Here is a 15,702-nt window from a genome sequence, read left to right on the forward strand (position 1 = left end):
CTCATTAGGTTTTGGATGAGTGAATTGAGAGGAAGGGAATGCATTGTGCTCCTTAATCATCATCTTCTGATTAAACAGGTCTGAAAACCTTCAAAAGGCGAAGGATGCCTACGCAGATTTCCGGAGTGGCAGTGATGCTTTGGACAGCTGGCTCTCTAATGTACCCAACTATGAACCACGTGAGACAGATAGCACCAAATCGATCGACAACAAACTGAAGAATCAGATGGTACGGAGCTTAAAATCAACGTGTAACTACACAATACACTTGGTTAATATTCAATGATATCAATGCCGGAGAGTGAATGTCTTAACATTGACTCCTGCTCCAGTGCCAAGTCAGTGTAGGCGAGAGCCATTCATAGAATCCCTACAGTGCAGAAGAGGCCATTCGGCCCACTGAGTCTGTACCAACTCTCTGACAGAGCATCTTACCCAGTCCCTCTCCCCCACCCTATCCCTGTAACTCCACACATTTACATAGTAAGATAGAAACTAGAAGCAGGAGTAGACCATTCGGCCCTTCGATCCTGCTCCATCATTCATCTTGACAATGGCTGATCATCAAATTCAATATCCTGAACCCCCCTTCCCCCCATATCCCTTGATCCCTTTAGCCCCAAGAGCAAAATCTAATTTCTTCTTGAAATCACACAACATTTTGGCTTCAACTACATTCTGTGGTAGTGAATTCCACACGTTCACCACCCTCTGGGTGAAGAAATTTCTCCTCACCTCAGTTCTAAAAGGTTTACCCCCTATCCTCAAACTATGACCCCTGTAACTCCACAGGATTCCCCTACCATTGAGAACATTCTTTCTGAATCTAACCTGTCTAACCCTAAAAACAAAGAAAATTACAACACAGGAACAGGCCTTCGGCCCTCCAAGCCTGCACCGACCATGCTGCCTGTCTGAACTAACACCCCCTACCTTTCCGGGGACCATATCCCTCTATTCCCATCCTATTCATGTATTTGTCCAGATGCCCCTTAAAAGTCACGATCATATCTGCTTCCACTACCTCCCTCGGCAGCGAGTTCCAGGCACCCACTACTCTCTGTGTAAAAAACTTGCCTCATCTCCTTTAAACTTTGCCCCTTGTACCTTAAACCTATGCCCCCTAGTAATTGACTCTTCCACCCTGGGAAAAAGCTTCTGACTATCCACTCTGTCCATGCCCCTCATAATCTAATCGACTTCTACCCTGTTAGAATTTTACAAGTTTCTGAGATCCCCTCTCACACTTCTGAACTCCATTTACCATGGCTAATCCATCTAACCTAGACATCTTGGGACACTAAGAGGCAATTCAGCATGGCCAATCAACCTAACAGGCAACCTCCACACAGACAGTGACCCAAGCCGGGAATCGAACCCGGGTCCCTGAGGCTGTGAGGCTGCAGGGCTAACCACTGTGCCACCGTGCCACCCTATGCAATCAGGCCTTGATTTGGAGAAATTGCATAATCCCCTTAAAGGCCCAGAAAGCTGCGATTATAGAATTGGATTCATAATGATTTCACAACATATGTTTTGGAAAAATCTGTTTTGAAAACTTAGTCAGGAAGGGTTTAACGTACCAGGGGTGGGAGGGTTCGGAAGATGGGAGGCTCTGATTTGAGGAGGTTTCCTCTCCTGCGCACAAAGTTTATTTTATGAAAACAAATCCTTGCGCCCAGCTGATTAAGTCCTTTCATTAACAAATGCAGTCATTTCTAGTTGATGTCCCGTGAGTCGCATTGTTCCTGGTGTTAACCTTTAGTGTTATTCTCCCCTTTGGAACAGCGTGTCGTAACGGATATTACCAACAAGGAACCCGAACATGTGAAAGTATCCAGCAACGCCCAGAAATATCAGCAGGCAGCTAAAGTAAGAAAATAACTTGCGAAGTGATGTTTGACGGCTGCTGTTGTATGTTGGCTCTGCTGTATTGGAATGTTAGTTATTGTTTTACCCTCTGGAGATGATGCCCACTGAGCATCACCTTTCCCCAAGTTGGAAGCTAGGCAAGTGACAAAATATGGGCGAGGCGGTGGTGGGCTTAATCTGTTTGATGTTACCAGAACATAAGACATAGGAGCGGGGGGAGGGGGGGGGTGAATCCATCAGTCTAGAGATTTGTCCACGCACCTTCTTTCTTTGGGTCACAAATTGTTTCAAAGTGTCAAGAAACTTAGAACCCCTACAGCACAGAAAGAGGCCATTCGGCCCATCGGGTCTGCACCGACCACAATCCCACCCTGGCCCTACCCCTACATATTTACCCACTAATCCCTCTAACCTACGCATCCCAGGACACTACGGGCAATTTTAGCATGGCCAATCAACCTAACCCGCATATCTTTGGACCGTGGGAGGAAACCGGAGCACCCGGAGGAAACCCACACAGACATGGGGAGAATGTGCAAACTCCACACAGACAGTGACCCAAGCCGGGAATCGAACCTGGGTCCCTGGAGCTGTGAAGCAACAGTGCTAACCACTGTGCTACCGTGCCACCCGATTGGTGATTTGATTTGATTTATTATTGTCCCATGTATTGGGATACAGTGAAAAGTATTGTCTCTTGCACATTATACAGACGAAAATACCGTTCATCATAGACTCCCTACAGTACAGAAGGAGGCCATTCGGCCCATTGAAACTGCACGGACAACAAATCCACTGAATCCCCGTAACGCCATGTATTTACCCAGTTTATCCCCCTGACAATAGGGGGCAATTTAGCATAGCCAATCAACCTAACTCGCATGTCATTGGAGTGTGGGAGGAAACCGGAGCACCCGGAGGAAACCCACGCTGACACAGAGAGAACGTGCAAACTCCACACAGACAGTGACCCAAGGCCAGAATCGAACCCAGGTTGCTAACCACTGTGCCACCATCATAGAGTACATAGGGGAGAAGGAAAGGAGAGGGTGCAAAATGTAGTGTTACAGTCATAGCTAGGGTGCAGAGAAAGATCAACTTAATATAAGATAGGTCCATTCAAGTGTCTGATGGCAGCAGGGAAGAAGCTGTTCTTGAGTTGGTTGGTACGTGTCCTCAGACTTTTATAACTTTTTCCCGACAGAAGAAGGTGGAAGAGAGAATGTGCGTGGGGTCTTAATTATGCTGGCTGCTTTTCTGAAGCAGCGGGAAGTGTAGACAGTGTCAACGGATGGGAGGCTGGTTTGCGTGATGGATTGAGCGTCATTCATGACTCTTTGTAGTTTCTTGCGGTCTTGGTCAAGGGCTTTGGGAACTGGAGGTCCCAGTTGCGTCGCGCTCCCATAAGGAGTGATCTAACCACGTGGCATTCTCAATTTCTAGACCATGGACACTTGGGATGGGATTTTCCACCCGCACTTGCCCCAAGACCAGAAAATCCCACCCAAGGTCTACGGATCTTTGTGTATCCACACCCCTCCCGCTACGATTCCCGTGGCGGGGGTGGGACGGGAAAACTCCTCCCTTAATGTCCGGCCTTAAAATTTTCTGGGTGGGTTCGCGATGATGCGGGAAAGAACATCATTCACAGACCTTTTTTCCTCCCTGCTTTTTAAAATTTCTGTCTCCGTCTCTGATCGCAGGATTACGAACTTGAGGCTGAGATGTTTAAATCACTGGTCGCCCCGGACAACGCACAAGCATCTTCCAAAAAGCCAAAGTTCACATCACCAGCTGACAAGGTTAAAGATGAGGTAATTATTTGAGGATACTGACTGCGAAACAAAAATACACTTTGTGGTGACATCCTGCTGAACAGTTCATGACTTGAATTGCCTAACTTGTTTGTCTGAACAATTAGATAAAGAAATGGGGAGGGTGGTTAATTCTCAGGCACAGCAACTCAAACTATTTCATATTGGTTAGTGCTTAGGCATTATGCTGTGTTTAGTGTCTCACCTGATGAAGGAGCAGCGCTCCGAAAGCTCATGATTCCAAATAAACCTGTTGGACCGTAACCTGGTGTTGTGAGACTTCTTACTGTGCCCACCCCAGTCCAACTCCGGTATCTCCACCTCAAGTCTTCTTCAAGAGTGCAGCCTGGATTATATCAGCAGGGTTGCTCCTGATGGCTAAGTATTTGCATCTTTTGGGTGGTGGGGTGCCTGGAACTCGCTGCCGGGGGAGGTAGTGGAAGCAGATACGATAGTGACTTTTAAGGGGCGTCTGGCCAAATACATGAATAGGATGGGAATAGAGGGATATGGTCCCCGGAAGAGTAGGGGGTTTTAGTTCACACGGGCAGCATGGCCGGTGCAGGCTTGGAGGGCCGAAGGGCCTGTTCCTGTGCTGTAATTTTCTTTGTTCTTTATCGACTCGACTACTAAGAACATATTGTGTTGTAAATCCACAGGAAACTGCCTTGGCCACCAAATATACAGCAGTGAAAGCCATCAACGATCAGCGTTTGCGGAACCTAGAGTTCGCACAAGGCTTGCTGAAACAGGTAATGGTCCTTGTACTACATGGAAAAGATGAATGAAAATGGGTGATGCAAACGGCTTCCCACGCCGAGTACTGAAATTGATATTAGGTTGAAGATTAATCGAGAGTTTGCCAAAAATGTCCTCAAGAATCATCACCCATCAAAAAGACACCAGTGTTTAATATTCAATGAAAGGCAACATTGGAGTTAGTCCGACATACAGGCAGTCCTCGACTTCACCACGTTCGAGTTACGATGCATGGCACTTCGCGACATTTATGGGTGGAATTCTACCGGCACGTCCGTCCAACGTTCATACGATCCCGCCCAAGGCTAACGGAGAATGCTGAACTCCGAGCCTTGCCTGGCCCTGGAATTGGGGCGGGCGTGTCAGTAACATTCCGGTGTCTGTGTGGGCTTTTCCAGCCGCGCTCTCGCCCCAAGGCCGGAGGATCCTACCAGAGGTCGACGGACCTTTGCACGATCCGTGTTCCACTCGCTACGATTCCCATGACGGACGGGATGGGAAAATTCCGCCCCCCCCCCTGTTTCAGCTTTGCGATGCTGGTTACAACTTTGCCACACCAGTGAACAGTTTTTTAAAAATCCATTTGTGGGACATGGGCGTCTCTGGCTGGCCAGCATTTATTGCCCATCCCTAGTTGCCCTTGTTCAGAGGGCAGTTGTGAGTCAACCACATTGCTGTGGCTCTGGAGTCACATGTAGGCCAGACCAGGTAAGGACGGCAGATTTCCTTCCCTAAAGGACACTAGTGAACCGGATGGCCTCCGACAATGGTTTCATGGCTATCAGTAGATTCTTAATTCTAGATTTTTTTTTACTGAGTTCAAATTCCACCATCTGCCGTGGTGGGATTCGAACCCGGGTCCCCAGAACATTAGCTGAGTTTCAGGATTAATAGTCTCGCGATAATACCACTGGGCCATTGCCTCAGTTGGTCTTTACCGACTGTTATGTCCCTTTTATGTTCCACCTTTCACAATCTCAGCAAGGGCAAATTGCTTCTCAGATATAGAGGTACAAACATCAACGTGATGAAAGTTCCAGTTTAAAACTAACTGACTCCATGGAAGTGGGTGTCAGTGCCTGTTTTACAAGGAGTCTGAGTTTATACTGAGTGGGTGCCTGGAACTCGCTGCCGGGTGAGGTAGTGGAAGCAGATACGATAGTGACTTTTAAGGGGAGTCTTGACAAATACATGAATAGGATGGGAATAGAGAGATACGGTCCCCGGAAGGGCAGGGGGTTTTAGTTCAGTCGGGCAGCACGGTCGGTACAGGCTTGGAGGGCCGAAGGGCCTGTTCCTGTGCTGTAACTTTCTTTGTTCTTTGTTCATTGTAAACTGGATTTCTCTTCAGGCGTAATAAACATCAAATAAGAGTGATTTTATGCCGCTGTTCAATTTGTCACAGCCACAGGTCGATGGAAAAGGAGCATTAATTTTCAAGGCAAATAAGGTTGAGGAACTAATCCCCCATTTCTAACATTGTTCCCATGGGAAAATCGGTTCCAACTTACGATGTCTGACTTATGACGCACTTTTCAGGGGAAGCAATGGCCTAGTGGTATTATCGCTAGACTATGAATCCAGAAACTCAGCTAATGTTCTGGGGACCCGGGTTCGAATCCCGCCACGGCAGATGGTGGAATTTGAATTCAATAAAAAATGTCCGGAATTAAGAATCTGCTGATGACCGTGAAACCATTGTCGATTGTCAGAAAAAACCATCTGGTTCACTAATGTCATTCAGGGAAGGAAATCTACCATTCTAACTTGATGTGGCCTACATGTGACTCCAGAACCACAGCAATGTTGACTCTCGACCACCCTCCAAGGGCGACTAAGGATGGGCAATAAATGCTGGCCCAGCCAGCGACGCCCATGACCCACAAATGAAGAACATATGAACTAGGAGCCAGAGTAGGCCATCTGGCCCCTCAGACCTGCTCCGACAATAAGATCATGGCTGATCTTTTCATGGACTCAGTTCCACTTACCCGCCCGCTCACCATTACACTTAATTCCTTTACTGTTCAAAAATTTATCCATCCTTGCCTTAAAAACATTCAATAAGGCAGCCTCAACTGCTTCACTGGGCAGGGAATTCCACAGATTCACAACCCTTTGAGTGAAGAAGTTGCTCCTCAACTCAGTCCTAAATCTGCTCCCCTATTTTGAGACCATCCCCCCTCGTTCTAGTTTTACCTGCTACTGGAAACGACCTCCCTGCTTCTATCTTATCTATTCCCTTCATAATCTTACATAAGTTAGCTTTTATTAACAGGGGGTTGGAGTTTAAGAGCCGTGGGGTTATGCTGCAACTGTACAGGACCTTGGTGAGACCACATTTGGAATATTGTGTGCAGTTCTGGTCACCTCACTATAAGAAAGATGTGGAAGCGCTGGAAAGAGTGCAGAGGAGATTTACCAGGATGCTGCCTGGTTTGGAGGGTAGGTCTTATGAGGAAAGGTTGAGGGAGCTAGGGCTGTTCTCTCTGGAGCGGAGGAGGCTGAGGGGAGACTTAATAGAGGTTTATAAAATGATGAAGGGGATAGATAGAGTGAACGTTCAAAGACTATTTCCTCGGGTGGATGGAGCTATTACAAGGGAGCATAACTATAGGGTTCATGGTGGGAGATATAGGAAGGATATCAGAGGTAGGTTCTTTACGCAGAGAGTGGTTGGGGTGTGGAATGGACTGCCTGCAGTGATAGTGGAGTCAGACACTTTAGGAACATTTAAGCGGTTATTGGATAGGCACATGGAGCACACCAGGATGATAGGGAGTGGGATAGTTTGATCTTGGTTTCAGATAAAGTTCGGCACAACATCGTGGGCCGAAGGGCCTGTTCTGTGCTGTACTGTTCTATGTTCTATAAGATCCCCCCTCATTCTTCTGAATTCCAATGAGTATAGTGATGCGCGATAAATCACACGGGAGGCTGGATGTACCCGGGAAATAAAGGCTTTTATTACCAACAATAACGGAGCTACTATATACAATATACAATCCCAGACTAAAGTGTCACCAGGCAGAGCAATGACCTTTATACCTCTCCCGGAAGGCGGAGCCAACTGGAGTGTACCAGAGGACTATATTAACAGGTAGAACAGCCCAACCCTAACCCCAACAGTAACATATCTACAGACTCATAGTACTGGCTAAACCATGGCTCAGCACTCCTGGTGGTAACCAACAATGGTTCACCACATATAGTCCCAGTCTACTCAGTCTCTCCTCATAAGCCAGCCCTCTCAACTCCAGAATCAACCTGGTGAATCTGCTCTGCACCCCCTCCAGTGCCAGTATATCCTTTCTCAAGTAAGGAGACCAAAACCGTACACAAAATGATTGTGTCTCAAGTCCGAGGACAGCCTGTTCAATGGACTAAATTCAGACAATTGCTTCTTAACATTGGTGCAGTTCAAAAAAAACCCGACCTTTTTCTTTTTGTTGCAGCAACCAGAAACAGAAGAGATTCAGCAACAGGTCCAATCGAGGAACTACGCTGCAGCCCCAAATGCATCCTTCAGTCAGGGGAAGCTGCTGACAGATGAGATACAGCACAGGCAAGAAGTAGAGAATGAAATTAAGAAAGTGCAGCAAGAAATCTCAGCCCTGGAGAATCAGAAGCTCAAGGGGTCATTGGTCAAGAAAGAGGTGGTCAAAAAGATTGCCGACCCACAGCTGGATGAGGAGATGAACAAGGTCCAGGAAGCCTTGGCGGCTGAACAGCTGCAGAATAAATCCTTTGAGAATGAGCTGGAGATCTTGCGCCGCAAGCTACACTCTCTGGAGCAAGGGCAGAAAGACCCTGCCAAGCAGTACGTGGTGAAGGAGGTCCTCCGGATTGAGCAGGACAAAGATCAGGAAAATGAGATACTGAGGCTCAAGGAGGAGCTCGAAGAGATCAAGAGGCAAAAGGCGACAAAGCTGAGTGACATTATGCTGCTCCAGAAACGCCTCCACGTCCTGACCCAGGAGAAAAGCAAGGAGCACGAGAAGATCACCGAGAAAGAGGTGTTCAAGGTGAAAAACGACCCGCAGCTGGAGGCCGAGTTCAAACATCTGCAGGACAACAAGCAACACGAGAGCCTCCTGAGGCAGCAGAAGGAGGAGGAACTGACGGTGCTCCAGGACAAGCTGGCCCGGCTGGAGAGGGAAAAGGCCAAGGAGGAGGAGAAGGTGACAGTGAAGGAAGTGGTGAAGATGGAGAAGGATGCCAACCTGGAGAAAGAGGTGAACAACCTTCGCCGCCAACATGAGGATGAGATGGCCAAAAAGCGGGCCCATGACCGAGAGATCAGCGACCTGGTGAAAAGGATCAAGGTTCTGGAGGAGGAAAAGATGAAACCGGTTGTCCAAGAGAAGGTGCGGGAGATCGTGCGACCTGATCCCAACTCCGAAAACCAGGTGGCCGGCCTGAGGAATGACCTGATCGAACAGCAGAGGAAATACAAGGACGCGGAACATCAGCTCAAGAGCGTCCAGGACGAAATCGCCCACCTGAAGGACAAAGGTCCAAAAGTAGAGATCAAAGACAACATCAAAGAAATCATTAAGTACAAGCCAGACCCTGAAACCGAGCAGGAGCTGGAGAAGCTGAGGGACGAGATGGTGGACAAGTCCAGGCAAGTGGAAAGGGCTGAGGTAGAAATCAGCCAACTCCAAAAGGAGATTGAGATGCTGAAGAACAGCAAGCCTCCAGTCCAAACCAAGGAAGTGGTGAACGAGGTCATTGAGTACCGCAAGAATCCAAACACCGAGCAGGAAGTGACCTTTCTCAAGGGCAAACTGATAGAGGAACAGAAGAAGCAGCTGGAGCAGGAGAGGGAGAAGAGCCTACACGAGGACAACATCCAACTGAAGAAGAAGGATCTGGCGCAGGTAAGAGAGAAGGTGGTGCACCAGGAGGTGGTGAAGGTCGAACAGGATCCGACCCTGAAGGCAGAGTGCGGGACGCTGGCCAACGAGATTGAGCAGGAGAGGAGGCAGAAGGAGAATCTCAAAGCCCAGATCCACACTCTGCAACTGCGAAAGTCCGACTTGGAGGAACAGCTGCTGGAACTTGAGGCAGAGAGGCAATCTCGACGTAAGGCAGAGCAGGAGGTCAAGAGATTGAGGACAAAGCTCACCGACCTGGAGGAGAAAGAGAAGGAGGTGCGGGATAAGGTGACGGTGAAACAGAAGGTGGTCTTGCAGCAAGATCCTGGGCAAGAGAAGGAAGTCTCGCTGCTCAAATTACACGTGGAAGATGAAACGTTAAACCGAAACGTCCTCGAGAAAGACCTCCAGGCCCTCAAAATGAAACAGATAGAGCTTGAAAGCCGGAAGGTCAAAGAGAAAAACATTGTGACGGAGAAAGTCCAAGTGGAGAGAGATCCCGAGACAGAGTTGGAGGTTGAACGTCTCCGGAAGAGCCTAGAGGAAGAGGGCAAACTCAAGCGCAACTTGCAGGATGAGTTGGACCACCTGACGTCGAGGCTGTCGGACACCGAATTCGAGGACACCAAGGGACAGAAGGACCTGGATCGCCTGAGAGAGGAGAATGCCAAACTGCAGCGGGAAAACCAACAGTTGCTCCACCAATGCAGGTTCCTGCATTCTGACATCCAGGAAACCATCCAGCAAACCCAGGAGGTCAAGTCGGAGAAGTCAGCCTCCCCAGCCAGCAACACGAGTCTGATGGAGTCTCGGCTATCCTCGCTACAGAAGGAGCTGGACAATCTGAAAGAGGCCACAACTTCCAAGGACAACGCGATTGCCAAATTGGAAAAGGAATTGGCCGCGATAAAAGCAAAGAGGGAACAGAGGGAGAACAGTCTAAGGCGCCACATTGTGGTCATAGACCCAGATACGGGCAAGGAGATGTCTCCCAAGGAAGCCTACAGTCTTGGCCTCATTGACAGGGAGATGTTTATCAATCTCCAAAATCAGGAGTGCGACTGGGAAGAGATAACGGTGAAAGGTCCCTCCGGAACATCCTCCATTCTCCATGACCGCACCTCTGGAGAGAAGTATCCCATTGATGAGGCTTTAAAGAAGGGGAGGATTACGGAGAGACAGTACAACCAGTACATGAATAAGGAAATTCCCATCCAGGAATTTGCCACGCTGGTATCGGGAAAACCCGAGGAGCCGCACTCGCCCAATCCAGCCAAATTCAGCAACGCCAGGAAAGCATCTAACCACCAGCCAAACCTTTCCACCAGCTCCAGCCAAGACCCCTCCTTCCCCCCGGCTAAAGCCAAGCAGCAGCCAATTGGAGGCATATTTGACGTGGACACGGACCAGAAGATGTCGGTCACTAACGCGGCGAACCGCAATCTCATTAACAGCGACACTGCCCTGAGGCTGCTCGAAGCCCAGGCTGCCACCGGTGGCATCATCGCTGTCAAGGATGGGAGTAGGTATGATGTGAAGAAGGCAGCAGAGCTTGGCCTGATAGATGGAAAGCTGGCACAGAAGCTCTCCAATGCTGAGAGTGCCTACAAAGGCATTGAGGATCCCACAACCAAGGCTCTGCTTCCCGCTGCCAAGGCTGCCGACCGCAACTGGCTGTACCACGAGGCTGCGGAGTGGTACCTGGAAGCCCAGTACCTAACTGGGGGTCTGATTGACCCCAAAACCTCTGCCAAAAATTCACTAACAAGAGCAAAATCATCCGGCCTAATCGATGACAGCATGGCCCAGAAACTCAAAGATGAGACCTCCTACCCCAAAGATCTGGTGGATCCGATTAGCAAGCATCGCATTAACTACAAGGAAGCTCTGGGTATATCTGTTGAGGACCCGGAGACCGGGCTGTTGCTGCTACCTGTCTCCTCCAGGTCTCCCTAACGCATCTTCCTTCATGCAAAGACCAAGCTTATCGACCAATGGACCCACTCCAACGCAGAAGAATAGAACTATCAGATAAAACAAATTGAATTTACTGGGGTTGCGGGGGGAAGGGGGGGAGGGATTGGGGAATTCATGCCAATGTTATTGTAAACTGCTATTACTACTATTTCAGAACTGTCTATTTTTTAGATGCATTTATATCTTTCTGGTTTTTCACTGTAGATGTGTTTAAAAAGCGGTTAACGCGTGTAAAGAGAAGCCAATGTAAATTGGCCCATGTCAAAATTGAATCTTGTGTGTAATCTTTGCCCATAAGTTGCCCTCCCCCCCCCCCCAAAACTTCAAATTCTGCGTGTGCGTTTGGCAATGTGGAACCCCTACCCACACCACCCAACTCTTGAAAGGGGGGATTATTTCATTTTCATAGCTGGGATGAGCTTCCAGTCACTTGTGTTATCAGCTGCACTCCCCTGGCCTGATCCAACCTTGTGGTTTCCCCCAAAGGAGCAACAGAAACTGAAGGAAGGACTTGTCCACAGTTTTCAGCTGCCAAAGGAATCACTTGGCCTTATTTGTCTCATCCGATTGGAGATCAATTAGTTTTAGTCCAGTAAAGTCTTGGGGCATTTCACAAGACTATCATGGGCCTGAGTTCCACTGAAGCCTCTTCACATACGGAAGGGGAATTTCTCGAGGAATCCCTGGATTTCACGGGGACTGTCCAGAAGATTCATCCATGGTGCTACCAAGCAGAATTTCAATGGCCCGGTCAGAATTTCATCGCAGACAGATTCCACCTTAACGTCTGACTCCCCGCCCGCTCGATATGGCTTTCCAGCCTCTTAATATCTCCAGGATTTTGAGGCCTTTAACTTGTCCGCTACGCATACTGAGCAAGTTAAAGCAAATCAGGAAAAGGAGATTTATTACATGGTGCTTGACATCTGAAACCTCTCCCTTGCCGTCTTTATACAATTTGCCTTTGTTTTTCTTGGCCATCCAATACAACAAACACCACGGGTGAGATTCTTCAGCCTCCCATCGTGTGCTTCCCGCCGGTAGGAGGGGGCACGTGTTTGCTAGTGGCAGGATTCTCCAGTCCCGCCACCGTCAATGGGAATTCCCATTGATATCACCCCATGCCGGTGGGAAACCCCGCAGGCTGAGGGGAGGAGGGGTTGCGCTGTCGGCGGGACTGGAGAATCTCGCCAGCGTGAACGGCCGGAGAATTCTAACCCACGTTTCATTTCCAAAAAGAAAGGTTTATTTTTTTTTTGCCCAGAAGCAATTCAAGAATTTAACTAATACTGTCGAGTCCACAAGTCCCAAAAACCAGATGGTGGAAGGGGGGAGGGAAATCGAGCAAATGTGTTCATTCTGTTTTAGGAATCAAAGTTGCTTTCGTGTGGGGGGAAATGGGGTGGAACAAAATGACCCCAATAACACTCACCGGAACCAAAAGAGAAAACGCTGGAAAATCTCAGCAGGTCTGGCAGCATCTGTAAAGATGCCGGAAATTCCACCATGGGATCGGAGCGGGCGAGGGGCAACGGAAATGTCCGTTGACCTCGGGCAGGATTTTCCGGGCTCAGGTCGAGTGGCCGGTAAGTTTGACTGGAAGGCCCCCGCACCCAAACTTCATTTCCCAAGGAATGATGGATTTGTCATCCAACTCAACTTTAAAAATAAGGCGTCAAGCAATTTTTTTTTTAGTTCTTTTTGTAAGAACAAGCTTTGGCGACAACCTTTCAAAAAAAAGAACATTTAAGAAAATAATATATACGGCGTGTATCCATCACATTTAGTCGATGTATTCTGTAATTTGACTGGAAGTTGCATTTATAGTATCTTTCTTTCAGGGAATAGAATAAGGGGTCTGTTTATTTATATTAGAAAAATAATAAAATAAATCTGTTCTACTGCCTGGCTCTGTTAATGGAGTTTCTTGTTAAAAATATTAATGGAGTATTTGCAAATTAACAAGCATCACCTGTCTAATCGGCACTGTCTGCCATATTTTTTATTTCACAGAATCCCTACAGCACAGAAGGAGGCCCATCGAGTCTCCACCGAGCACAACCCCACCCAGGCCCCATCCCTACAACCCCATGTATTTACCCTAGCTAGTCCCCCTGACACTAAGCGGCAATTTAGCACGGCCAATGCACCTAACCCACACATCTTTGGACTGTGGGACAAAACCCACGCAGACACAAGGAGAATGTGCAAACTCCACACAGACAGTGACCCAAGCCGGGAATCGAACCCAGGTCCCTGGTGCTGTGAGGCTGCAGTGCTAAACACTGTGCTATCTACCATCCGACACAATCCGTTGTTTTTAGTACGATCTTGGGATGTGGGCGTCACTGGCTAGGCCAGCATTTCCTGCCCAACCCGAATTGTCCTTGACAAGGTGGTGGTGAGCTGCCTTCTTGAACCGCCACAGTTGGTGTAGGTGCGTCCATAGAATGGAATTTTCCCATCCCACCCGCCACAGGAAGCGTAGCAGGCAGGGGGCAGACCATGTAAAGGTTCGCTGACCTCAGGGCGGGGGGGGGGGATTTTCCGGTCTTGGGCAAGCGTGGCTGGAAAATCCCACCCATAGTGTTAAGGAGGGAGTTCCAGGATTTTGACCCTGAAGGAAGGTGGTGGCGTACTGGTATTGTCACTGGACCAGTAATCCAGAGTCCCATGGTAACGCTCTGGGGACCCGGATTCGAATCCCACCACGGCAGATGGTGGAATTTAAAAACTCAACAAATATCTGGAATTAAAAGGCTAATGATGAGCCATTGTCAGAAAAACCCATCTGGTTCACCAATGTCCTTTAGGGAAGGAAATCTGCCATCCTTACCTGATCTGGCCTACATGTGACTCCAGATCTACGGCAATGTGGTTGACTCTTAAATGCCCTCTGAAATAGCCCAGCAAACCACTCAGTTGGATTCAACCGCTACAAAGGAAACAAAGAGAAATGAAACCGGACGGACCACCCAGCATCAAACCAAAAATGACAAGGGCAAACACAGCCCTGTCGACCCTGGAATGTCCTCCTTACTAACATCTGGGGGCTTGTGACAAAATTGGGAGAGCTGTATCCCAAACTGACATTCCCGTCAGTTTAGGCTGTCCTCATGTGTGCGGAACTTGGCTATCAGTTTCTGCTCAGCGACTCTGCGCTGTCGTGTGTCGTGAAGGCCGCCTTGGAGAAGAGAGCAGATTTCCACTCCATCTGACGAAGGAGCAGCGCTCCAAAAGCTAGTGGCGTTTGCTACCAAATAAACCTGTTGGACTTTAACCTGGTGTTGTTAGACCCCCATCACTGTCCTGTCCTGTGTATTTTCTCAAACAGGGCACAGAGACACAAAATCAAGTTACAGAATACTGATTAGAATGCGAATCTCTGCAGCCAACCAGGTCTTAAAGATACAGACAATGTGAGTGGAGGGAGCATTAAGCACAGGTTAAAGAGATGTGTATTGTCTCCAGACAGGACAGCCAGTGAGATTCTGCAAGTCCAGAAGACAAGCTGTGGGGGTTACTGATAGTGTGACATAAACCCAACATCCCGGTTTAGGCCGTCCTCATGTGTGCGGAACTTGGCTATCAGTTTCTGCTCAGCGACTCTGCGCTGTCGTGTGTCGTGAAGGCCGCCTTGGAGAAGAGAGCAGATTTCCACTCCATCTGACGAAGGAGCAGCGCTCCGAAAGCTAGTGGCGTTTGCTACCAAATAAACCTGTTGGACTTTAACCTGGTGTTGTTAGACTCCTTACTGTATGTCCTGTCCCACAGACCCAGCAGAGGTGGCGGTGGCACAGTGGTATACAGCCGGGAGGGAGTTGCCCTGGGTGCCCTCAACATCAACTCTGGACCCCATGAAGATGAGGAATGTATGAGGAATGGTTGAGGACTCTGGGTCTGTACTCGTTGGAGTTTAGAAGGATGAGGGGCGGATCTTATTGAAACTTACAGGATACTGCGAGGCCTGGATAGAGTGGACGTGGAGAGGATGTTTCCACTGGTAGGAAAAACTAGAACCAGAGGGCACAACCTCAGGCTGAAGGGACGATCCTTTAAAACAGAGATAAGGGAGGAATTTCTTCAGCCAGAGCGTGGTGAATCTGTGGAACTCTTTGCCGCAGAAGGCTGTGGAGGCCCGGTCATTGAGTGTCTTTAAGACAGAGATAGATAGGATCTTGATTAATAAGGGGATCAGGGATTATGGGGAAAAGGCAGGAGGATGGGGATGAGAAAAATATCAGCCATGATTGAATGGCGGAGCAGACTCGATGGGCCGAGTGGCCTAATTCTGCTCCTACGTCTTATGGTCTTAGAATTATTTTGGGAGAACTCCGCCCGTGGATCAGAGGCCGGAGAATCACATTTATTCAGACTCATCTTCACTCAATTTGCCTTAT

At 48.5% G+C, this 15,702-nt stretch overlaps 1 protein-coding gene across 1 annotated transcript in view; it reads left to right on the plus strand.

Moving 5' to 3' along the window:
* ppl (periplakin) overlaps positions 1 to 12,627 on the plus strand; it is a 77,323-nt gene extending 64,696 nt beyond the window's left edge. Inside the window, exons 19-23 of the mRNA XM_078240787.1 lie at positions 79 to 229; positions 1,789 to 1,872; positions 3,576 to 3,686; positions 4,346 to 4,438; positions 7,901 to 12,627. Coding sequence (XP_078096913.1) covers positions 79 to 229; positions 1,789 to 1,872; positions 3,576 to 3,686; positions 4,346 to 4,438; positions 7,901 to 11,281 — 3,820 coding nt within the window. The 3' untranslated portion in view covers positions 11,282 to 12,627. The remainder of the gene's footprint in view (positions 1 to 78; positions 230 to 1,788; positions 1,873 to 3,575; positions 3,687 to 4,345; positions 4,439 to 7,900) is intronic.
* Positions 12,628 to 15,702: the final 3,075 nt, after the last annotated feature.

Source organism: Mustelus asterias, chromosome 23, assembly GCF_964213995.1.
Source record: "Mustelus asterias chromosome 23, sMusAst1.hap1.1, whole genome shotgun sequence".
In the NCBI taxonomy this organism is placed as follows: domain Eukaryota; kingdom Metazoa; phylum Chordata; class Chondrichthyes; order Carcharhiniformes; family Triakidae; genus Mustelus; species Mustelus asterias.